Source organism: Equus przewalskii, chromosome 3, assembly GCF_037783145.1.
Source record: "Equus przewalskii isolate Varuska chromosome 3, EquPr2, whole genome shotgun sequence".
Classification (NCBI taxonomy): Eukaryota; Metazoa; Chordata; class Mammalia; order Perissodactyla; family Equidae; genus Equus; species Equus przewalskii.
In genome coordinates, this window is record NC_091833.1 from 98492753 (window position 1) to 98519503 (window position 26751).

The window sequence follows — 26751 nt, forward strand, 5'->3', positions numbered from 1 at the left end:
AAAGCTGCATTTGTTGTGCATATTTATGGAAAAGACATAAAGCTACTGGTTCACAAATGCTTATTAATGTCTCTTGCATCTTTAACTGCATGCTTTCTATTCTACTGGTTTTTCACACTGTAATTTTTACCAAAAATAATAATTTCTCCAACTTATAATGGCTTCAATTATTTTCCAAGTATTTATCTTTCATCACCTAGCTCTCTTTATCAAATTCTAGAAGCATATTTCTTGAGAAGGCATTTCTATTAGAGTATCTCACAAGCATTTCAAACCTAAGAAATCAAAAAATTATCTTCCACTATCTTGCTCCTTCTCTTCTATTTTTTTCATCCATGAAATGACCATCCCCCAAATCTTCTAAATTAGAAACTTCAGTTATTCTCAATTCTACTCTAACTCTTCTAGGATTCAGCCCCTTTCTAGGAGGATGGCATTGGTGGCACTGAGTTTTAATCTCCCTGATTTCCATATAAATACAGAACAAGCTACTAGATAGCAAAACCAAAATCCCACGGAAAACATTTACAACAAAACTTGGTGATAAGACATCCCCCACAAAGCTAAAATACAAGCAGTTGGGGACAAACCAACAACCACAAGAGCAGTACAGTATTAGCACCCATGCAGGAAAAAGCAGAGGGAAGCAGTGGGGTATCTCATGGATGTGAAAACAGGAGAACCCCAAAATAGCCAACAAGCATCCACTGGAACATATAATTAGCCAATTTTAGAACAGGAGCTGAAACTGGGAGGGGCTTTGCCTAATCCAACATAGCAGATGAGGTCTGAAGAGACTAGAGCATCCTACCACCTATGAATTCTTGAAACTGACCAACCAGGGTTCCCTTTCCAGATAATGCCACACTGAGGACAAAATACTGATAGAGTAATAAAAATTGAGGATGACAGGGAACCAACTTATTACTTTGAAAACTGGTAAGTAAAGGAAAAAGGCCTTTATCCTCCCTTTCCTATAGGAACTATACCACTGGGTAACCAAATAATAGGTAAGGGGACATGTCTCTTTATTAAAGTATGCCAGCTAATAACTAAAACAGATATGCTATAACCAGAATATCAGCATTTTGCAACCCCTAATGAATTGCTAATGCAAGACATTGAGCAGAAGCAGCTATTAACATTGCAAAAGACAACCTGACATTATGTGCTTCTCAGTGAAAGCACATTCCACTCCAAGAGTCAAGGCCAAAGGGATGACATCTGAGTCTGATTAAGCCTTCGGGTCCAGCAGTCAATTTACAAGTCATACGAAGAGCAGATGGACACATTAAGTTGCACCATGAGTGTGCAACCAGAAAAATCCACGATGCAAGAAATTCTAAAGGTCAAACAGCCCAGTTCTTCAGCTGATAAATTATCAAAAAAAGAAGTAAACGGAAAAAAACCTGTAGATGTAAAAAGACTTAAAAGGCATCAAGAAAACTTTTTTGATCGGCAAGACTAAGTTAGTGTCTAGGGATACACATTTGGTTAATAAAACTATCAAGAAATGCAGGAAAGTGATTACCACAAAAATGGGGTTGTCAGGGAGGGAGGGATTTATGATTGGGATGGAGCAAATGGAGGGGTTACCGGTGTGGCCGGCAAAGTTTCACTTTTTTACCAGGGTGGTTGTTACAAGGTTGTTCTCCTTATAATAATTCATTACATTATACATTTGTTTTATGTAGTTTCTGTCTGTGTTTTATTTTACAATAAAAAGAGTCAAAAAAGAAAAAGAAAAGCATGTCTTCCAATCTATTCCTTTTCTCCACATTAAGTCGAAGTCCTCATCACTTCTCACTTGGATCACTGCAACAGCTTCTGAACTGGACATCTTGCCACCTTATTTAAATTGCAACTACCCCCCGCTTAGCATTCTCACGTCCCCTTCTTCTGTTTTTTCTACTTTCTTAGCATTTATTACCTCCTAATATACTGCGTGATTAACTTATTACCTTGTTTACTGGTACGGTGTCTATGGCCCCACACCAGAAGGGGTGAGCTTCACTAGGGCAGGTATCTGTCTTTTTGTTCCCTGTTGTACCCCAAGTGCCTAGAATAGTTACTTTCACACAGCAGGTGCTCAATAAATGTTTATTGAATAAATCAACCAATTTCTCCCTTTTCCAATCCACCCTTCAGCGTTTTCTTCCTAAAACATAAATCTTTCCTGGCTATGGAGCTCCACAGCACACACAAGAAGTCTACACTTTTCAACAGGGCACACCTGGCCCTTCACAAGGTCGGCCAACTTATCTCTCCAAATTCATCAGCTGCTCCTCCACCAAGCTAACAACATGCTCTCTTTCCTCACACCTCCCCACCCCACACACCCTACTCGCTAGTCACAGTGATCTATAGTCACTGGTCCCCTAGTTGTCAAATATTTTAAGGGTTGGAATCCTTTTGTTCATGCTGTTTCTTCAGATGCAAGTGGCCCCTTACTGCCTTGGCAAATACCTACCAGCTTCCAAGACATCCCTCAAATATCACTCCTTTCCCACACCCCCCACCTCCAACTTGCCTGCAAAGAAAGTACACTCTGTTCCTCTGTTAGAGCACTTATTAGATTATACTGTAATTTTCAGTTCACCTATTTCTCTTTTTGACTCTTAAATTCAAAGGCAAAGACCATGTCTCCTTCATTTCCGCATCCCAAGTATTAACCTGGCATTAATTGTTGCTTAACAAAATTATTTGACCAAACCATGTTCTATCTTTTTAACCAATTTTCCCCCAAAGAAAGCAAGGAACTTTATAAAAATTATTTTTAACTGAAGAGACTGGTTTCCAGTCTGTTATTCTTAGGATTTTAAAAGCTGCAAAATCCTGCTCATTATTCAAAAATACCAAGGCAAAAGGAAATAGGTTTTCTTTTACTAAGCCAGTATTTGGAAATGATTCAGGGGTAGCACCATTTAAAGAATTTCAAGGGAAAAAACTGGATATTCCTTCTAAATATTTTCAATACTTCAAGGTTGCTAAGCCTCCTAGATATACTTTTTTATATCAAAGGCAAACCAAATTCACTAATCATCTATGCTAATTATAAAAATCTTGAGAAATTTGAAAATCAAAAGCAGGACATGACAGGAGGACAATATGGTAAGGCACAGCAGTTCTCAAACATGTTTTAGTAGCATAACTCTTTTCAAACGAAATCTGAACCCTGTCAGGAACCCTACTATATAAAACACATTTAAGGTGACATTACTAGACAACGAGAACAATAAGTCTTTTCTCATTGACTAAGTTACAATAAACATTAAAAAGGTACAGCTTTATTCTGATATAGCCTCAATATCCAATTTATTTTTGCACTTTGTTTTGGTTGCTCAATATAAAGAAAAATCTTGATTCACAGAGATAAATTCGCATTTTTAATAGCCTTCCTGGCAATCTCAGCACATTCCCAAATTTAACTGGTAGGGGAAATCAAAAGAGAAGTAGTTGGAAATTTTTATTGAGGAGACAAATCACTAAAATTATTTGTCATAAATACAAAAATTAGATAAAGAGCTTCTAATACTTATAACAGCTAAAACTCTGCATACCATGGTATTACTACCACATAACGTGTTACTGGCTCACTTGTCCCACATCTAGCAGTACACCGTGATGGGAGCTCGTGTTGAGCAGATGCATCTGCACTCTGCCTGGCCAACACCAAGCACTGCATACGCCCTGCAGTAGTATCCTCACTTGTACAACATACTATGAACGGACATGCACAAGCCCAAATATTTTGAAAGACCAGTTCAGAATTATGTCCTTCCTCATCAATGACACATTTGTAAGTGTCCCAAACAACGCATTTGAAAGTTTCTTTTTTGTTTTTAAGATTGGCACCTGAGCTAACATCTGTTGCCAATCTTATTTTTATTTATTTATTTATTTATTTATTTATTTATTTATTTATTTATTTTCCTTCTTCTCCCCAAAGCCCCCCAGTACACAGTTGCATATTCTAGTTGTGAGTGCCTCTGGTTGTGCTATGTGGGACGCCACCTTAATATGGTGGTGCCATGTCCACGCCCAGGATCCAAACCAGCAAAACCCTGGGCCACCAAAGCAGAGCGTGCGAACTTAACCACTCATCCATGGGGCTGGCCCCTTAAAGAGTGCTATTTCTTAATATAATTTTTAAATTAAATATTTTTAAATGAATAGAACATTTTCAGAATCGTTGACTATAACAGAGCATAGTTTTAAAACCACTTGGGACTAAATGAGAATGGGTTTTGGCATCAAAAGACCTAGAATCATCTCTCAGCCTTATTTATTATCTTGATCAAGTCACTTAACCTCTCTGGATCTCAATTTTCTTCCTTATTTAATAGGGAAAATAATACCTAAACTAGGTTATTGTGAGACTCAAACAAAAATATTTTCAAAGTTATTTTTAGGCTGTGAAGTCCAATATAAGTTAAAGTTATGTTATAAAATACAAGATGTGCCAGATGGCAATGGACTAAACATAAAAGATTGGCAGGGAAGGAGTTGTTGGAGGTAGAGGTTTTTAAAATATCTACAACAAAAGTCAGGCCTTCTTTTCAACAAAATGCCTCTAGCTCACTATAAAAGCTGGTAAAGAATATAATCAAAAATATAATCCAGCAAGAGAGTGTACAGTACATTCCTAGTCATGGCCCTGCATATATCCTTCACTCACTCATTTATGTTGACATTTCTGACATCCTCTATGATTCTATACTCTAAAAACACAAGATCATCTCCACCCCTACTCCCCCAACACACACACACACACACACACACGAATCCAGTTGCTTTCTACTCCCACCAGAACAGTCTGAATCCAAAGCACTGGACACTGGCAGTCTTAAGTTTCTAAACTTGGAGAGTAAAGGAAACTGGAGAAGCAAAGTGGCTGAAGTCACAGATGGATCAAAGAAGCTTGGAGGTAAACTGAGGCTAAATACTCCATGAAGTACAAACCAGGGCACAGGAAGATCTACAGAAATGGTTCCAAGGATCATTTAATTCCCTCCTCGCTATGCCACCATGCTAATCCTGGACTTTATCTTTCCGTGCCTGAAGAATCACAGAATTTCAAGGTTAGAGGGGCCTATAGAGTTCTTCTAGGTTAACTACCCATTTAATGACTGACTCTCCTCTCCAAGTGATTTGCTAGCTTAGAAACTGTAACTCAGACACTCTAGAAACTCACTACATCCCTACCTTAGCCAATTCCATCTTTGAACTATTCTGCTAGAAAATTCTTTATTACGAGCTAAAATTGATTCCCCTTAACATCTGCCACCATCATGATCCCCACCGCACCCCAAGGTCACAGAAAATAACTTTTATCCACATGAGGGACTCTCAAATATTTGAAGAGAACTACTGTATCTTCCCTAAAAGCTTCTCTTTTCAAGGTCACATATATTTCCAGGTTCTCCAGGTTCTCTTCACATGACAGATTCTTCTTACCACCCTGGCCATTCTTCTCTGAGCAAAGTCCAGTCCAACTTGTCCTCTACTGGAGTAACTTCCTAAGTGACCTCTCTACTTCACTCATTCCACTAGGCCATTGATTCTCAAATTTTAAAGTCTCAGGACCCTCACTTTCTTAAAAATTATTGAGGATCTCAAAGTACTTCTGTTTATGTGGATTATATCTACTGGTATTTCCAACATTAGAAGTTAATACAGAAAAAATTAAAGCTATTTGTTTATTAGTATGGCAGTTCTTCAAAAACTTAAAAATTGAGTTACCATATGATCCAGCAATTCTAATTCTGGGTAGATACTCAAAAGAACTGAAAGCAGGAACTTGAAGATTTATTTGTACACTCAAGTTCACAGCAACATTATTCACATTAGCTAAAATGTGGAAGCAACTCAAGTATTCAGACAAATGAATGGATAAACAAAATGTGGTAAGGACATACAATGGAATAATATTCAGCTTTAAAAAAAATCTAACACATCTACAACATAGATGAACCTTGAGGACATTATGCTAAGTGAAATAAGCCAGTCACAAAAAGACAAATACTGTATGACTCCACTTGTATGAGGAACCTAGAGTAGTCAAATTCATAAAGACAGAAAGTAAAATGGTGGTGCCAGGGGCAAAGGGGAGGAGGGAATGTGGAGTTACTGTTTAATGGGTAAAGAGTTTCAGTTTGGGATGATGAAAAAGTTCTGGAGATGGATGGTGGTGATGGCTGCACAACAATGTGAATAAACTCAATGCCACTGAACTGTACACTTACAAATGGTTAAAATGGTACATTTTATGTATATTTTACCACATGAAAATTATTTATTGATTCTTTAGAAATAATATAAACTCATTACATATTAACTTAAGATAATTTTTATCTAAAAGAACTGTGTTTTCAGGGAAAAAAATAGTGAGAAAAAAGAGGCATTGTTTTACAGTTTTGCAAATCTCTGATGTTTGGCTCAGAAGATAGGTGGATTCGTCACCCTGCTGTGCTATTACATCCGTATCATTATGTTGTTTTTATTGATGCATATGAAGCAAATCAGTGTCACACAGACAGGTAACTGGAAAAGGGAAGGGTATTGTAATATCCTTTTCAGACATTGTGGATACTTTCCTTTAATGGTATATCAATATTTGACAAGTAGTAGTTTCCTAAAGATTAGTTGTAATGTGGAATCTGAACAATAAACTTTTCATACTTTATTACATAAACTTGTATCCATCTGCCTTGCATTTTGAATCAATCTTCTACCTATACATGATTTTGTAACATTATGCTCTGATCATTTCGAATATATTGATTAACTAAGTGATGCAGTGGACACATTTCATTAACCAATATCAAAAAGTAACATTCATTAACTTCACCAACAATATCATCAGAAAAGTCTTTAAGCATTGGGCCACCAAGTTCACAGTGGTGAATACAAGTTTTCCAGAATCTAAATTTTATTTAAAGCTTGAATTTTATCATTGGCAACACACACAAGTTTTCCTTGGGGTGATAGGCTCACTTTGCTCATTTTAGAGAAAATATCTGCCAAATACCCAAGTCTGAATAACAACAGTTTGTCAATTGCTCTTTCAAGTAAAAATGGTGTTTTACTAAAGAAAAAAAAGCAATTCAGCTTGTACGTAACTCAATTAATCGTAGGAGTGCTTTTACTCTAGATAATCATCTTATTTCAATATACAGCAGAAGTGCCTTATGCACACTTTCCATTTCCTCAAGTAGAATATTAAAAATCTGTGTATTCAAGGAATGAGATTTAATAAAATTAATAATTGTTTACCGTTTCATCACAGACCCTCAAGTGAAACTGGCTTTTTATTTTCTTACTGTGAACGTGTGGTGGTGAACAATACAATGACTACTAGTACAGTTTGATACCATTTCCTGATTTGTGCTAAGATACTAGCAGCTAAACCCATCATCATTGCTTTTATACCATCAGTGCAAACAGCAGCATAATGAATTTTTTTAAAAAGATTCTTTATATTATATAAAATAGTTTTGACCTGAAAAGATCTTAGAGACCACTAAGAGTCCACAGACCATACTTCGAGAACCACTGCACTAGACTATAGGCTCTTTGAGGACAAGTATCTTTCATCTCTCTACCCCAAGATCCAGCACAATAGCTATCACATAGTAAGAACTTCATAAATGTGTTTTCAATAAATGCACTTGCACTAAAGAGTCTTTAGACCCACACCTGCAAAATCCCATGAGAAACACATGATGAATAAGACAGTGTCCTTGTTCTCTGAAATTTTTAGCCCAGAAACAAAGACAGCCAAAAAACAACTAACTCCATTATAAGAAAGAAAATATGTTATAACAGAGGCATCATCCATAGAGAAAGGAACAATTCTAATTGAAGAAAGTGGAAAAGAGGAGCTAAGCAGTATAGGCTGAGTGGACAGACTAGGCAACGGCACGGGAATGTTCTTGTGCACTGTCAGTTTGTGGAATAGCAAAAGTTCCAGTGGAATGTAGGCAGGAATAAGGTGGAGGAGGAGGCTGGAACACTCTCCCCTATTCCTATCTACCCTGCTCACCAGGGACAGATTAAAGTTCCTAAAAACCACCTTCCTGTCATCACCCTCCTCATGATACAGATCTTCCTTGACTTACGATGGGGTTATATCCTGAGAAACCCAGTGTAAATTGAAAATATCATAAGTCAAAAATGCATTTAATACACCTAACCTACCAAACATCTTATCTTACCTAGCCTACCTTAAACACACTTGGAACACTTACATTAGCCTACAGTTGGGCAAAATCATCTAACACAAAGCCTATTTTATAATAAAGTGCTGCATATCTCATGTAATTTATTGAATGCTGTACTGAAAATGAAAAACAGAATGGTTGTTTGGGTACAGAATGGTTGAAAGTATATTGATTATTTACTCACATGATCACGTGGCTGATGGGGAGCTTCGGTTCACTGTTGCTGCCTGGCATGACGAGAGAGTACTGTACCACAAAGCACTAGCCCAGGAAAAGATTGAAATTCAAAAATCAAAGTATACTTTCTACTAAATGTTGTCACTTTCACACCATTGTAAAATCAAAAAATCATAAGTCAAACCACTGTAAATCAAGGACCGCCTATACCCCAATAACCCCTCACTGCCTACAGAAAAAAGGCGAATTCATCCCGGCATTAACAATCCCCTAAAAATCTAGTCTCACCCAGACTATATAATCTTATCTCTCTAGAAGTGCCCTACAACAGAAGCTGCTTCCTAGCCTTCTCGCTGTTCCCACACTGGGAAGTCACGCTCATCTTCCCACGTTGAGTGCTATGCAAGCCTTCCCCATCCCCAGCCATTTCCTTTCGGTACTGTATTTATACCTTAGTATATGCCTATTCATTTACATTCTTCTTTCAATAATTAACTGAACACTTCCTATGTGCCAGTTGCTGGATATAAAAAGAAAAACAAGACACAGTCCTCCCTTACTCTTGAGGAACCCACAGTATATTGAGGGATATAAACAAAAAGCTAATAGATAAGTGTGATGAAATAGGATACACGGTCCTTTCCCACATTAATGCCCAAACATTGTTATCATTAACATAATTATTTTGAACTTTGTCTAATTTCTCTCAAGAGCCCATCACCACCACAGAAGAGAGGCTCAATTAAAATATGTGGAATTAGTTACTCCCATTTCTTCCTAATACTTTTAGTTCTTTCTAAAACTATAGACCAGATTTGTTTCTGTAATCCTAGTAGTCCCAGTGGACATCCACTGTAGCCAGGAATGAGTCTTAGTTTCAAATTGGAAATTTTGGCTCTGGGCAAGCTGACCGTGCCTTAGACTCAGTCCGTGCTGTATAATTTGAGCTCTGCTCTGGTTTCTCTCACTTGAGGATGGATCCCTCACTGGCCTTCTTTTGCTGACGTCCCCAAGCTGACCTACTTCTCTGTCTTATCCCCCTTACTCCACATCTTTACTTCCTAGCCTCTTTCATAATATACTTTATGCCTGAAACAGACTTCAGTTCACATTTAGTAATTGATCTTTTCCCTGTCATTCCGACTCAGCCTTACCTAATTCAAGAACCTCCTCTAAGCAATTCAGTGTTGAAATAAAACATGAACATTTGCTTACACAAAGCAAATCCACATTTTAATGGTTATCTGATCCCTCAAGTACATAAATTCTATGGAGATAAGAGGTTTCTTATTTTGAAATCCTGAACACCATAATTCATTTCTTCACTGTCTTACTTTCCAGGATTAAAGGATACAACAGTAGCCAATGCAGATATGGGTAAGGATGATACCACTCCCTGGTTCACACTAAACACAATGAGAGTCCCTGAATTACTAATTTATATATCAACCGCAGTAGTCCAACCTGGAGCTTCCCCCTAGTCTATGCCAAATCCCACCATAGAAAGAAAAAAAAAAACAACAAGATAGTAAGCTTTAATTATGGCACAGGCCTTTTGCTACCAATATACATTCTGTCTATCTATGCCTTCTAGAAAATATATTTAATTAAAATCTATTTAATTAAATCCATTTAATTTTCATTTCCCTAAAATAAATAAATTTCAGTTTCTTTTTTCCTTTTTATGATCTCTAAACTCTCTATACATGGTACGTATTTCTGTTAACGCTGAATAAAAAACAAATAATATTTGAGATATAATTTCATAAGTTTTTTGTAAGGGACACTAGCATTGAGATGCTCCGGGGTTCTAGACTTATGACAACATCCTATCAGTTATATTATTCCTTCTCTCTCCAAAGCCTATCTTCTTTCAGGTTCCTTCCTTTCACAATTCGATTATTTATAATAACACTCTGAGCAACAAGACTTATTAAACACTTAATGAAAGGGAAATAACATTTGAGGTTTTATACAACATCCATTTCAAATACAAATAATGCATGATACAAAATAACAACACCGATTTGGTGCTAGACATCAAATTTGGAATTAGGCTATCACTCCAGTATCTAGAGGATGAGTGAGCAAATTCAACCTTAAGATACAGGTTGACTTCATAACAAAGTAACTCAGGAAAGGAAAACTCAAAAATAAAAAAACATAACCCCTTTCTAGAAACACAAAATTCCGTTATCACACTAAGATCTTAAAGAATTAAACTTCAATATATAAAAAGATATATTAAAATACAATAGATGTTTAATTATAATACTAAAAGAGAAGCATTAGTAGCAGGGAAAAATATCTAAGAATTATTTATATTTGGCTTTGAAATATTCTGTGTGATTTTATTTTTCTAATTAAGTTGAGCCACTGTTCTAGCACTTTCTGAGTATACTCAAACAGACAAAATGGAGGCAGTTCAGAAAATGCTGGTGGTGGGAAAATGCCTTCCTGATTAAGTTTTTTAAATGTGACAAATAAACAGCCAGTTGTTTACAAATATATTATGGAGTTAGATCAAGATGTCATAGTAGGAAGAGCCTCTTCCCCAGACACATCAAACCACATACAGAACGACTACCACTGGGAATGACCTGAAGACTAGCAGAACAGCTTCCCCACAACTAAGGATATAAAGAAAAAGCCACCTCCAGAAGGGTAGGAGGGGCGGAGAAGCAGTCTAGTCAGGACCCACACCCCACCCCCGGGCACAGCGACACACAGGCGGAAGGGATACCACAGGCACAAGGACATCCCGGACAAGCGAGGGGTCTCAGCCCCACATGGGATCCCCAGCCTGGGCGACACGCACAGGAAGAGGAGCCCTCCTAACTCTGGCTTTGGAAACCAGTGGGGCTTCCGTTTGGGAGAGCTGGAGGGCTACAGGAAACCGAGACTTCCTTCTTAAAGGGCACACACAAACTCACTGGAGTCCCAGCACAGAGGCAGCAGTTTGAAAAGTGCCTGGGTTACACATGAGGGAGATTCACTGACTCAAATTTTAGGGCAGGTGCTGGAGGGGCAGGGATCTATTGGAACTTTCTCTGGGGATAAAAGCACTGCCCAGCAACATTTTTTTCACTCTCCTTTTTCCTGCCTGGTGGGTACCATTCCTAACACTCCCTTTACCTTGCTAGCACCATTTGCCCCCGCCCCCACCACCCAGTGCTCCCCTGTAGACCTGCTCTGGCCGGCACCCCTCCAAAGCAGCTCCTGCCTGTGAGCACCAGCTCCACACACCAGCACACCCATGCAACTGTGGCCCAGGCACAACAGGAGGACACACACAGCCTACACAGGGACACACCTGGAGATCCTGGCTGTGGTGACCAGGGGGGATTGCACTGTTAGACCCCACAGGACACCGTCTACATAAGGCCACCCCTTCAAGACCAGGAGGTGTAGCTGATCTACCTAATACATAGAAACAAACACAGAGAACTAGGCAAAATGAAGAGACAGAGAAATATCTTTAAATGAAAGAACAAGCTAAAACCTCAGAAAAAGAACTAAACAAAATGGAGACAAGCAATCTAGCAGATAAAGAGTTCAAAGCAATGGTTACAAAGATATTCACCAAACTCAGGAGAAGAATAGATGAATGCAGTGAAAACTTCAACAAACAGATAGAAAATATAAAGAAGAACCAGCCAGAACTGAAGAATACAATAACTGAAATGAAAAATACACTCGAGGAAATCAACAGCAGATTACATGATGCAGAAGAACAGATGAGCGATCTGGAGGAGAAGGGTAGTGGAAATCACCCAATCGGAACAGCAAAAAGAAAAAAGAATTTTAAAAAACAAGGATAGCATAAAGGACCCCTGGGACAGCATTAAGAATATTAACATTTACATTATAGAAGTCCCAGGAGCAGAAGAGAAAGAGAAGGGAACAGAAAACCTCTACAGTTTTTCAGACACAATGTCTGGCATTAAATAAAAATTTACTAGGCATGTAAACAGACAAAATCAGATGAACAAAAGCTAAGAAAAAAATAACACCATAAACAAAGATCCACACGTGATCTAGATATTGGTGTTAACTGAAAAGGATTTTAAAATAATTATGAGTTATATGTTTTTTAAAAAAGAAGGAAAAAATGGACAAAATAGATGAAAAGCAGATAATTTTACCTGAGAATTGCAATCAATAAAAAAGAATCATCTTGAAATTTTAGGACTGAAAAATACCCTATGTTAATAGGAGCTCATTAGATGAATTTACCAGGAAATACAAAAATAGCATCAAACAAGATTAATGAATTGGAAGAAGGTCAAAAGAATATATCCAAACTGCAGCACAGTGAAAAAAAAAATTACAGAAAAGAAAGAAAAAGAGTGTTAGAGATAAGTGGGACTCAGTGAAAAATCTAATGTGTCTCAGTGTTGAAGTTTCAGAAAGACAGGAGAGAGAAAAATGTGGCAGAATAAATATTTGAACAGATAATGACCAAGAATTTTCCCAAACTAGTGAAATCTTTAGTTTCAAGCCCAGATTTAAGAAGTCCCACAAACTCAAACCAGAATAAGTTAAACAATAATAATAATACAAACAATAGTAAGATACATCTTAACAAAACTACTGAAAACCAAAGAGACAGAAAATGTTCAAAGCAGCCAGGTGCGAGTGGAGGACATACATTCAGTGGTCAACAAAAGGACTGATGGCTGACTTCACAACAGAAAACAAAGAGGCCAGGAGACAATGAAAGGTCTTAACACACTGAAAACAATTACTGCCAACTTTGAAATCTTAATGCAGAAAAAAAATCCCTCAAAAGTGAAGATGAAATAAAGACATCATCAGGCAAATAAAACTGAGGAATCTGTGAGCACGAAACTTGCACTAAAAGAAATACTAGGAAGAGTCCCATGGTAGAAGAGAAATAATCCGAGTGGAAAGGTGGAAATGTAGGAGGAACGACAAGAAACAAAAAAGACAAAAATGTGGTTAAAAATGAGTAAATATTGATGCTACAAAACAGTAATAACAACGTCTTGCGGGGTTTAAAATATACATAAAATGCATGACAAAAATAACACAAAAGAGGTATAAATGAGTAGTGTTCTAAGCTCTAGCATTACAAGGAAATAGTAAAAGTAATAAGTTATGACTATAATTCATCAAGAATAGATGCTGTAACCTCTAGGGTAGCTACCTAAAGAACAGTCAAACAATGTGTAACTGTCACATTAACGGAGAGGAAAACAGAATAACAACAATATTTGAATAATCCAAAAGAAGGCAAGAAACGAGAGAAAACAGACTATGAAGCAAATAGCTCAAATAAAAAAACAAATTTTAAGACCAGAAATATGAAACCAAATATATCAGTAAATTCCTAAATGTAAATCGACTAAATAATACAATTAAAAGACTGATTGTCAGGCTAGATTTAAAAAACAACTATACGATTGACAAGAGATTTTCACATATTGAGGTATATGGGATAACTATTTGAGTTCAAAACTGATTTGGCTTGAACTAAAAAGCCTGACTTATGGCCTATCAAACATACATTGCACATCTGCTTAACCATTAAAGTAAAGAATGCACTCTCTTAAGAGAAGAACGCATACTTCCCCTCCTATGCCCTATTGGTAACACTGTATTGGTAATGCCTGGATTAGTCCCTTTCCTGACATCATAGTCACGTTGACCTGCTAATGTGCAACTGAATACCTCTTTGAAATTTTGATGACAATGTCTCTTGGGTGTGTTTAATGTATGTTCTTTGTCCTGCAAAGATAGAAGAGTACTGAAAACCATGCTTCCCGAGAACTCCTTCTAAGGCCTTCTTGGTTATAATCCTCACTCTGGCTCATAATAAACTCACCCCAGTTCTGATTTATAGATTGGTTATGGATTATTTATGTCAACACAATGCTGATACTTTCAAGAAACAGGCATTAAATATAGTCACAGAAAGAGTGAAAATTAAAGGATGGAGAGAGTCACACCATGCCACTCCTCACTGTAACCCTGGGCCCATTTAGAGCCAGTTTGAGCAGACCTCCAACTCTGACCAACAAAAATGACTAAGGATCGTCTTTCAGAAAAACTGCAAAGTCACGCAGGCAGGGCATGCGCAAAACAAGAAATCATGATCTGAAATGACCTCAGAACCAAAGATCCTCCTTCTCATGAAACCCAAGGACTGGGACACGACTGGAACTTGAAAGCTGGACTCTTCTCAGAAGCGAGGGGTCCCACATTCAGGAGGACCTGCTGTTAAAGTTCTTTCTCTACCGCGCGCAGCATGTTTAGAACCCTGTCGTAAACGTTTTGAACCTCACCATAAATACCTGAAGCCCACCAATCAAAACCTGTCCCACCAGCGTTTCCGAGTGCCAGCCTGTGCTCCCTAATCTCTTAAATTTCGTCCCAAATCCTGAATCGGGGAGACAGATCTGAGGGCACACGCCCCCTGTCTCCCTGGAGATGGATCTCGCAGAATAAAAAACTGATTTCTCCCCTCAAAGGCTGGTGCCATAGTTAATTGGCTTGTGTATGCACATTGGGCAGGGAACCCCAATTTTGGCGGGCAACACTAACCAAAGAAAGCTGGTACAGCTATACTGACATCCTAACATCAAACAAAACAAAGTTTAAGGCAAGAACCTTATTAGAGATACAGAAGGACACTTCATAATGATTAAGGGATTAATCCATCAGGAAAATATCACAATATAAATCTGTATACAATCAATAAAATAGACTTAAAATATACAAAGCAAAATATTGAGAGAATTAAAAGAAATAAACAAAATATACAATCATGGTGAGAAACTTTAACATATTTCTTTCAATAGCTGACAAAACAAGCCTAAGAAAATCATTAAGATTATAGAAGAACTGAACAGCATAATTAACAACTAGACCTCAGTAACATAAAGGTAACTCGACCAAACAGTGACAGTATACACATTCTTTACAAGTGCACAGGGAACATTCAGCAAAATTGACTATATAGTGGGTTACAAGGCAAGCCTCAACAATTTTAAAATATTTAATCAACCAGAGAATGTTCTCTGACAACATTGAAATTAAGCTGAAAGTCAATAACAAAAATATAAAAAGAATATCTCAACTGCTTGGAAATTAAGTAATGCACACTTCAGGATAACTCTTGGATGAAATAAAAAATCACAAAAACTATAAGGAAATATTTTGAACAAAAGGATAATGAAAATATGACCCTTTAAAACAGTGGGATGCAGTTAAAGTAGTGCTTGGGGGAAATTAGAGCCTCAAATGCATATTTTAGAAAAGAAGGCTTCAAATCTGACCTAAGCTTCCATGTCAAGAAACTAAAAAACAGAACAGCAAATCAATCCCAAAGAAAGTAGGAGGAAATTAAAATAAAGATATGATCCAAAATTAAGAGAAAATCAGCAAAGCCAAAACTGGTTTTTTGATGAGATTAATTAAATTGATAAACCCTAGCAAAAACTGTTGAAACACATACACACACACAAATTACCATTATCAGAAATTATAACAGACTTTTCAGACATTAAAAAGAAATAAAAGTTCATTATAAACAACTTTAGGCCAATGATTTATATCATTTAAATGAAATGAACAAATTCCATGAAAAACACAACTTATCAAAACTCTCATTAGAAGGAACAGAAAATCTGAATACTTCTCTACTTATTAAAATTGAATCTGTTATTGAAAGTCTTGCCAACACAGTATTGAAGAAGAAGAACAAAGTTGGAGGGCTGATACCACCCAACTTGAATTTAATATTAGGCTACAGAAATCAAGACAGAGTGGTAATAGTGAAAGAGTAGAAAAATAATTCAATGGAATAGAATACAGACCCAGAAATATCAACACAAATATACTCAACTGGTCTTTGACAAAAGAGCAAAGGTAGTTTAATGAAGCAAAGACAGTCTTTTCAACCAATTGTACTAGAAAAACTGGACTTCCATATGCAAAAAAAAGAATCTAGACATAGACCTCATACCACTCACAAAAATTAACTCAAAATGGATCATAGACTTAAAAGTAAAACCTAGAATTATAAGACTTCTAAAAGATAACACAGAAGTAAATCTAAGTGACCCTGGGTTTGGTGATTAATTTTTAGACACAACACCAAAAGCACGATCCATAAAAGAAAAAATTGATGTTAGATTTCATTAAAATTAAAAACTTCTCTGAGAAAGATACCGTTAAGAGAATGAAAAAACTAGCCACGGGTTGAGAGAAAATATTTGTAAAACACATAACTGATAAATGACTTATACCCAAAATACACAACAGATTCTTAAAACTCAACAATAAGAAAACACCCAATTAAAAAATAGGCAAAAGATCTGAACAGACATCTCACCAAAGAAGACATATGGAGAGCAAATAAACATATGAAAAGATGCTCAAGATCATATGTCATTAGGGGATTGCACATTAAAATGACACAACACACCTATTATAATGGCTACAATCTAAAACACTGGTAACACCAAATGTTGCCGAGGATTTGGAGCAACAGGAACTCTCATTCATTGCTGGTTGAGATGCAAGATGGTACAGCCACATTGGAAGAAAGTTGTCAGTTTCTAACAAAGGTAATCATAGTTTTACCACACAATCCAGCAATCATGCTCCTTGCTATTTACCCAAATGAGCTGAAAACTTATGTCTACACAAAAATCTACACAGGAATGTTTGTAACAGTTTTAGTCCTAAGTGGCAAAACCTGGAAGCAACCAAGATATCCTTCAACAAGGGAATGTATACACAAACTGTGATACATCCACACAATAAAATATTATTCAGAAAAAAAAAGCTATCGAGCCACAAAAAGACATACAGGAACATAATGCACATTGATAAGTGAAAGAAGCCAGTTTGAAAAGGTTACATACTTTGATTCCAATTATATAACATTCTTAAAGGCAAAACTATAGAGACAGTAAAAAAAAAAAAATCATTGGTTGCCAGGGGCTTGGGAGGAGAGAAGGGAGGGACGAGTAGGTAGAAAACAAAGGATTTTTAGGACAGTGAAACTATACCTAAGATACTGGAATAGTGGATACATGACATTATACATTTGTTAAAATCCACAGAACTCTGCAACATAAAGAGTGAACCCTCATGTAAACTATAGACTTTATTTAATTATAATGTATCAATATTGTTTCAACAATTGTAACAAATGTACCACACTATGCAAGATGTTAATAATAAGGGAAACTGTGTGCAAAGGGAGAGGGGAGGTATGGAAACTCTGTACCTTTTCCTCAACTTTTCTGTAAACCTAAAACTATTCCAAAAAAATAAGTCTACTAATTTAAAAACAAAAACTTCCCCACAAAAAATCTGAGACACAGCCTTCATTGGAGAATTCTTCCAAACATTTAAGAAAGAAATACAATCTCATAAAACTCCTGCAGCAAATAGAAAATAAAAAGGGAAGGAACACTTCCCTACTCATTTTATCAGGCCAGTATAACCTTGATATAAAACTTGTCAAAGACATTATAAGAAAGGAAAATTACAGAACAATCTTTCTCATGGATACAGATGCAATCTTTAAACACTTATTATCGGAGATCTGCTAGTGCACAGGCTGTAGAAAACCAGTACAAGAAATGTCACTCTCATCCTAACAATGAGAAAAAGTGGTATAATATAGAAAATCATAACTTTTGAACCCATCAGAAAACTGAAGTTGTAAGACAATCAATTGAACTGAATTGCAAAGAGTAACAAGCCTCCCCAAGGACAAATGGGACTTGAAACTATTTCACCTGTGGCAGAGCACAGGAGGTAAAACAAGCTACCATATGAGCGAGTAAGCAGAAATCAGCTAAAATTTTAACTGCTATAGACTAGATGTGGGCTAGCTTAACAGTTTAGAATAACTGGGAACTCAAAACAAGGAGAATTCAAACTCACTCATATGCTCTTGTCCCTGGGTCTCCACCAGGTGCCCACACAAAAGACTGGGGGCAGAGCAGGGAACTGAAGCGAGCCCATTCTCATGGCACAGGTACACAAGAAGGGATAGGGTGCCACTGCAGGACAAGCATAAAACCATGCCACCTTGTCCAAAGTCTCCTCTCATGTGAGAAAAGGCCTTAAACCTCTGGGAGAGAGTCAGAAACCATCCCACTCTGAAGACAAGGCAATAATTCACTGCTTCTGGTGGTGAGATAGATGCAAAACCCCTCTTCCTCGTGGGAAGATAAGAAAACTCTCTTGGGCCCAGGATCCTACACCAGTACAAAGCAGAGGTAAGCCAGCACTAGTGGAAGGGCAGCAATCTTGCTTTCACCTAATAAATGCCACAGATACTAGGCAGAGTTTGTCTGCAAAAGGGAGAAGAGGAAGGAACACTGAGAAAGACTCACCCCCCAAGGCATGTGGACTGAAACAGGAGGAAGAGAATAGAGAACTCCTGTACCTACCATGAGTCTGAGACTGAGTAACAAACAGCAGACTACAGCTGAGGGAGGGACAAGAGCATGAAGAGAGACTTCCCTTGTGGGACAGCAAGCAGAGACTGAAGAAAGCTGAGGATGTAGCAGAAACAGTGAGAAAACTCCTCCAGTACCTCAGGACCCCTTCTAAGCAAAAATTTACAGCAGTCCACTGAATTTGAAGCCTGTGGTATGCTGAAGCTAATGACAGTAATAATAGAACTCAAACCTAGCTTGACTCCTGGCTGTATTGACTGAAGCCTCCACAATCAGTAAGGATAGAGAACAATTACACAAAATTATCAATCTACTTGACTTAATTGACATTTATAAAGCAGCAACAGTAGAATGTTCATGCTTTTCAAGTGCACATGGAACATTCAACAAGACAGAATTTATTGTGAGCTATAAAAGAAACTTCAACAAATTTAAAAGAATTGAAATTATAGAGATTATGTTCTTCGCCATAATGGAAATGAGCTAGAAATCACAGAAAGGCATCAGCAAAATCACCCAAAATTTGCAAACTAAACAACACATTTCTAAATAACTCATAAGTCAATAATAAAGTCACAGGAGAAATTGTTTTAAATTTTTAATTGAGTGAAAATGACAATAGAATATATCAGAATTCATGGGACCCACCTAAGGCAGGACATAGAGGAAAACTGTAGCTTTATATTAGAAGAGAATACAAGTCTCAAGTCAATAATCTAAATTTCTACCTAAGTGACCAGAAAAAAATTCAAATTAAATTCAAGGCAAGGAGAGTCAAGTAATAAAGAAAAATTAAGAGATTCAAAACAGAAAAACCTAAAAAACCAATGAAAACAAGAGATAGTTCTTCGAAAAGATCAGTAAGATTGGTAACTCTCTAGCCAGACCAATCAAGAAAAAAAGATAAAACACCTATTATAATATCAGAAATGAAAGAGGGGCTATCACCACAAATCCTACAGACATTGAAAAGAAAATAGGGGAATAATATAAACAACATTATGTGAATAAATTTGATAATGCAGATTAACTGCAACAATTTCTTGAACCATAAAAACTACCAAAGCTTATACAAGAGGAAATAGATAATCTGCATAGCCCTACATATATTTTAAAGTTTAAAATTTTATATAAAAATGTTCCCATAAAGAAAACTCCAGGCTCCAATGACTCTACTGGAGATTCTACCAAACATTTAGGAGGAAATGATATTCACAAATTCTTCCAGAAAATAGAACAGGAGGGAAGACTTCCCAACTAATTTAATGAGATCAGCATTATCTGTTGTCAAAACCAGACAAAGATGTTTAAAACAAAAACTACAGGGCCCGGCACAGTGGCGCAGTGGTTAAGTTCACGTTCCACTTCTTGGTAGCCTGGGATTTGCTGGTTCGGATCCCGGGTATGGACATGGCACTGCTTGGCAAAAGCCAGGCTGTGGTAGATGTCCCACATATAATGTAGAGGAAGATGGGCATGGATGTTAGCTCAACGCCAGTCTTTCTCAGCAAAAAGAGGAGGATTGGCAGTAGTTAGCTCAGGGCTAAACTTTCTCAAAAAAAGACAAAACAAAAAAAACTAAAAACCAATATCTTCCATGAATATAGTCATAAAATCTTCAACAAAATATAAGCAAAATAAATAAAAAGGATAATGCATAACCAAGAGAAATTTCTCAGAAATGAAAAATTAATTCAACATTCAAAACCAATCAGTATTATTCACCATATCAAACATACTAAAAAGAAAAATCACATGAGCATCTCTACAGATACAAAATAAGTATTTATCAAAATTCAACATCCATTCAAAATAAAACTTTCAGAAAACCAGAAATAGAAGAAAGCTTCCTCAACCTAACAAAAAGCATCTATACAACATTGTACTAGAGGCACTAGTCAGTGCAATAAGGCCAGAAAAATAAATTAAAACGCATACAAATTGGAAAGGAAGAAGTAAAACTGTGTTTATTTGCATATGATACACATAGTTGGAAAATCCTAAGCAATCTACCTAAAAGGTACTGTATCTAACGAGTAAGTTTAGCAAGGTCATGGGATATACAGTAAATATACAAATGCCAATTATATTTCTGTATACTAGCAACAAACAATTGGAAATTGAAATGAGAAAAAAATCATGACTTATAATAGCATCAAAAACCACAAAATACTTGGGGGAAAATCTTAACAAAATAGGTGTAAGATTTCTATACTAAAACTATAAAACACTGACAAGAGAAAATTAAAAAGATATAAATAAATAGATAAATCATGTTCATCAGGCAAAAAATTCAATCAATTCTCCCCATATTGGTCTATAGAGTCAACATAATCCCAATGAAGTCCCAGCAAGTTGCTTTGTAGTAATTTACAAAATGACTCTACAATTTATATGGCAAAGCAAAGGACCTAGAACAGCCAAAACAATTTTGAAAAGGGGGAACAAAGTTGGAGGACTACCTATCTGATTTTAAGACTTACTATGAAGTTACAAAAATCAAAACACTATGGTATTGGCATAGTAATAGACAAATAGATCAATGGAACATTATTGGCAGCCAGAAATAGTCGTGTGTGTGTGTGTGTGTGTACACTAAATCAATTTTCAACAAAGGTGCCAAGGAAATTAGTGGAGAAAGGACAGTTTTGTCAACAAATAGGTACTGGAAATAGGTATGGTGCTCGACATCCATCTACCAAAAAAAAAAAAAAAGACATGCTGCACCATACAGAAAAATTAATTCAAAACGGATCATAGATCTAAATGTTAAAGTTACAACAATAAAACTTCTAGAGCAAAACATAAGAGAAACCTTTTGAGACCCTGGGTTAGTAAAAGATTCTTAGGTAGGGCACAAAATCACACACCGTAAAAGAAGAAATTGATAAAAATGCATGTCATTTGAAATAGCCAGTTAGGAAAATGAAAAGATAAGCCACAGACTGGAAGAAAATACTTGCAAGACGTATATCTGATAAATGACTTTATATAGAATCCTTACAATTCAAGAATAAGAGAATAAACAAGACTATTTTTTTCCATGGGCAAAATTTCTGAACAGACCACTTCACCACAGAAGATGTAAACACATGATATGATGCTCAATATCTTTAGTCATTAGGGAAATGCAATTAAAGCCACAATAGAATATCATTACACTCCTACCAGAGGACTGTAATTAATAAATAAAAATTAATTAGGACTGGCCCCATGGCTGAGAGCTTAAGTTCACATGCTCCACTTCAAAAGCCCAGGGTTCACTGGTTCGAATCCTGGGCATGGACCTACACATTGTTCATCAAGCCATGCTGTGGCAGCATCCCACATAGAGGAACAAGAGTGACTTACAACTAGGATATACAACTACGTACTGGGGCTTGAGGAGAGGGAAAAAAAAGAAAGAAGAAGATTGGCGATAGATGTTAGCTCAGGGCCAATCTTCCTCACCAAAAAAAAGAAGAAGAAGAAAAAAGCATTAAAAAATTAATTAAAAACTGACATCAAGTACAAGCAAGGATGCAGAACAGCTGGAACTCTCATAGTTGCTGGTGGAAATTCAAAATGATACAGCCACTTGGCCAGTTTGGCAGTTTCTTATAGAATTAAACATATGCTTACTAAAGAATTCAGCAATTCCACTCACAGGTATTTATTCAAGAGAAAAGAAAACAAATATTCAAACAAAAACGTATGCCAGAATGTGTATATCAGTTGTGCTCATAATCTCTGTAAACAGAAACAACCCACAACCCTACAATTGAAAATGACCAGCAACCAATGAATGGATAAATCAACATCCGCAAATCAATCAACGTGATACACCACATTAACATAATGAAGAATAAAAATCACATGATCATCTCAACAGACGCAGAGAAAGCATTTGACAAGATGCAGTATCCATTTGTGATAAAAAAAAAACAAACCTCTGAATAAAATGAGTATGGAAGGAAAGTACCCCAACATAATAAAGGTCATAGATGACAAACCCACAGCTAATATCATTCTCAACGGAGAAAAACTGAAAGCTATCCCTCTAAGAACAGGAAGATATTTGCAAACCACACATCTGATAAGGGGTTAATATCCAAAATATACAAAGAACTCATACATCTCAACAACAAAAAAACTAACAACCCAAATAAAAAACGGACAAAAGATCTGAATAGACATTTCTCCAAAAAATATATACAGATGGCCAACAGGCAGAGGAAAAGATGTTCAACATCAGTAATTATCAGGTAAATGCAAATGAGATATCACCTCACGCCCGTCAGAATGGCTATAATTAATAAGACAGGAAATAAGTATTGGAGAGGTTGTGGAGAAAAGGGAACTCTCATACACTGCTGGTGGGAGTGCAAACTGGTGCAGCCACTATGGAAAACAGTATGGAGATTACTCAGAAAATTAAGAATAGAACTACATATGATCCAGCTATTCCACCCCTAGGTATTTATCCAAAGAACATGAAAACACAAATGCAGAAAGGTATATGCACCCCTACGTTCATCACAGGATTATTTACAACAGCCAAGACCTGGAAGCAACCTAGGTGCCCATCAAGGGACAAATGGATAAAGAAGATGTGGTATATACACACGATGGAATACTACTCAGCCATAAGAAATTATGAAATCCGGCCATTTGTGACAACATGGATAGACCTTGAGGATATTATGCTGAGTGAAATAAGTCAGAGAGAGAAAGTCAAATACCATATGATCTCATAAGTGGAAGATAAAAACAATGACAAACAAATACAGAGACAGAGACTGGATTGGTGGTTACCAGAGGGGAAGGGGGGAGGGAGGAGGAAGACAAGGGTGACTAGGCACATGTGTGTCCTGCCGGATTTTAGTCTTTGGGTGGTGAACATGATGTAAGCTACACAGAAATTGAAATATAATGATGTACATCCAAAATTTACATAATGTTACAAACCAGTGTTACAGCAAAAAAAAAAAAATTTAATTAAACAAAACAAGAAAAGAAAATGCCCAGCAACCAAAAGATGGATAAACAAATTGTAGTACATCCAAACAATGAAATATTACTCAGCAATAAAAAGGAACAGCACTACTGAAATACCAACAACATGGAAAACTCTCAAAAGCCTTAGGCTAAATGACAGAAACACGGCACAAAAGTTTACATACCACATGATTCCATTTATATGACATTTACAGAAAAAGGCAAAGATCTCCTGGTCAATCTCTGCAGCCAAAGAACCCAGCACATTAGAAAATACTCAATAAATGCTGGATGGACAGACAGAGGGGGAATCATTGCAGGGAGGGTAGACGGCAAGAAAGTGACAAAAAGACGCGAAAGCAAAAAGCCACCGGGGGGGGGGGGCAAATCCACCCACAGGACGGAAAAAGGGAGGGAAGGCGTGGTCCAACCCACCTCCACTGATTTCAGCACCCTAAAAAATCAGACCCTGTAAAGGACCCGAGGATGAAAGAACAGCCTGAGCGCGTCCCCGGCCTGAGGAAAGGCGTGATGCGCCCCGCCCTTCTTTAAAAATCTCCTGCCCCGCGCGCCGGGCCGAGCCGGCGGCGCTCCCCGCGGGAGGGAGGTCTTCCGTGCGCCGGAGGGAGCTGGGGCGGAGGCGGGCTGCGGCGTAGCTGAGCGGGCCCGCGTCCTGCCCTCGCCGCTCGGCCCCACTTACCCAGGCCTGCCGTTCCAACTGGGCGTACAGGCTGGAGCCCTTGAGCTTCTGGACTATCTGGGCGATCACAAGCGACAGATCCGACTCCTCCTGCAACATTTCCCCTGCCCTAACCCGCCCAGCCGCGGGGACAGGCAGCCGGCGCGGAGACCACGGGCTACAAGGTCCAGCTCCGGGCCAGGGACACTTCTCCGGGACCTTGTTATGCCGGGACTCCTCCAGCGCGCGTTACTAGGCAACTGCCAGGCCGTGTGTCCATCCCTCTCTGGTCCCCCGCGCGCCTGGAGGGCCCCAGCACCTGCGTTCCGCCGGCGGAAAACGACCTGCGCGGGGGAGCTTTTCATTCTGTTGTTCCTGCATAGTCTCTGGTTGCAACAGCGCCTCTGATGCACAAGGGGAAGTCAGAGAGTTGTGTATTTTTGTGTTTTATTATAAAGGATCATTCTTCTTCCGCCTTAAAATCTCTGCAGAAACAGGGCAGTGACATGGCAAATTACTCCCAAGAACTGTCAGACTCTGACACCAGCTTTGTGGACTTGGGCGAGGTGCTTACATTTCAGAACTCACTTTCCGTCTCTGTAAAATAATCCCTGATTCACAAGATGTTGTGATGATTAGCTGAGGTAATAATTGTGAGGGTGTCCGGCACTGTATGTAGCACTCCACTTTATTTCCACTTCTTCTATTTTTATTCTTCTATTATATTCTCTGGGTTCTTATGACAGGAATAAATAGACAAGGTCTTCTCATCTAATAGCTGGGACTTAACCCAGAAGCATGTATTGATCGGTTTTCTGCGAAGCATTGGCAATTCAAGGATGACTAAGGCATTGTCCCAGGCTTCAAGGAATGTACCATCTAGATTCCGATTCTTCCATGTATTCAGTCATTTATGCATAATTCATTCAGCTTTCAAGTTATTGAGCATTTACGTACAGGAAAATGTTCAGGCACAAAGGTAGATAAAACGTGGTTCTTGCGTTCAAGGAAACATATCACAGATTTTTAGGAGAACTAGAAGTAACTGATTTAACTAATTGAATGGCATTCCCAAAGAACTGGAAAAAGGCCTATGGAATAATACACGCATTAGAATAACCTCACCAAAATTATCAAGAATTAATTTTCAATGTGTGTATATAAATATATATATGGGGGGTTTGGGTGGGGTTTTTGCTGAGGAAGATTTCATCCTGAGCTAACATCTGTGCCAGTCTTCCTCTACTTTGTATGTGGGTCACCGGCCAGGGCATGGCTGACAAGTGGTGTAGGTCTACACCCAGATCCGAACCCACAAATCTGAGCCACCAAAGTGGAGCCTGCCAAACTTCACCACCATGCCGTGAGGTGGGCCCCCTATGCATATATTTTAAGCAAAGCAAAGGTAGGATTCCAAGAAAACAGACCAAGATTGCTGCAAAAACTACTCTAGCCTAACGACATTAAACTTTAATGTGCTTAGCAATCACAAGAGTTCTGATTCAATAGGCTTCTGGTGGGACCTGCTAATCTGCATTTCTGACAAGCTCCCGGGTGATTGTGACCCGGTGGTCCAAGGACTACATTCTGAATAGCAAAGGACTAGAGCAGGTAAACCATAGAAATTCAAAGGGACTGGAGTTCTGGCGTCTATGCACAACACCCTGGCATTCATACCACCACTGTACAGAATATTGTGATTTCACAGATTTCAAATAACGCATTTGGTCAGGTTTGTTGATTAAAACAACTTTGAAAAGAGGTAGGCAGGAAAAACACCCAAAATACTTAAAGGCAATTAATGGCAGACTATAAAACATGTAGTCTCTCTACAAAACATTCTCCCACACCTCGGAATTTCTCAAACTTGCAGATGAATAAATCTTCTCAAATCTTTACAGTCTCTCCATTCCAACATCCGACCCATCCATCAATCTCTGTTCCAACCCACACTTTGAACAAAAAAGGAAAACTACGGAGACAGTTCTTTTGAGATTGAAAGTGGTGAGGTGATTAATAACTAAAGAGATAAGGATGCTTAGGTTGAGGAGGGTCATAAAGCATAGAGGAGAAAAAAGATGAAACTGTGGGGAGCAGAAGAAAAGGCACTGTGCCTGGATTCAGAAAACAGCCTGGCTCCCTTCCTGCTTTGTACCCTTGGGATTGCATGAGTCCCTCGCCGTCAGAGCTTCAGCTTTCTCATCTGTAACAAGAGGGTAAAATATCCACCTTAGGGGACGTTATGAGG

General features: G+C 37.8%; 1 protein-coding gene across 6 annotated transcripts in view; it reads right to left on the reverse strand.

The window, feature by feature from the left end:
* Positions 1-24927, reverse strand: part of TBC1D19 (TBC1 domain family member 19) — a 140261-nt gene extending 115334 nt beyond the window's left edge. For 2 of the 6 annotated variants that reach the window (XM_070613025.1, XM_070613022.1), the window contains exon 1: positions 24525-24927. In XM_070613025.1, the coding sequence (XP_070469126.1) occupies positions 24525-24623 (99 nt within the window). In that variant the 5' untranslated portion in view covers positions 24624-24927. Of the gene's footprint in view, positions 1-8406; positions 8484-24009; positions 24199-24259; positions 24421-24524 lie in introns of those variants that run through there. The other 4 variants (XM_070613028.1, XM_070613026.1, XM_070613024.1 and 1 more) reach the window with 4 other exon arrangements.
* Positions 24928-26751: the final 1824 nt, after the last annotated feature.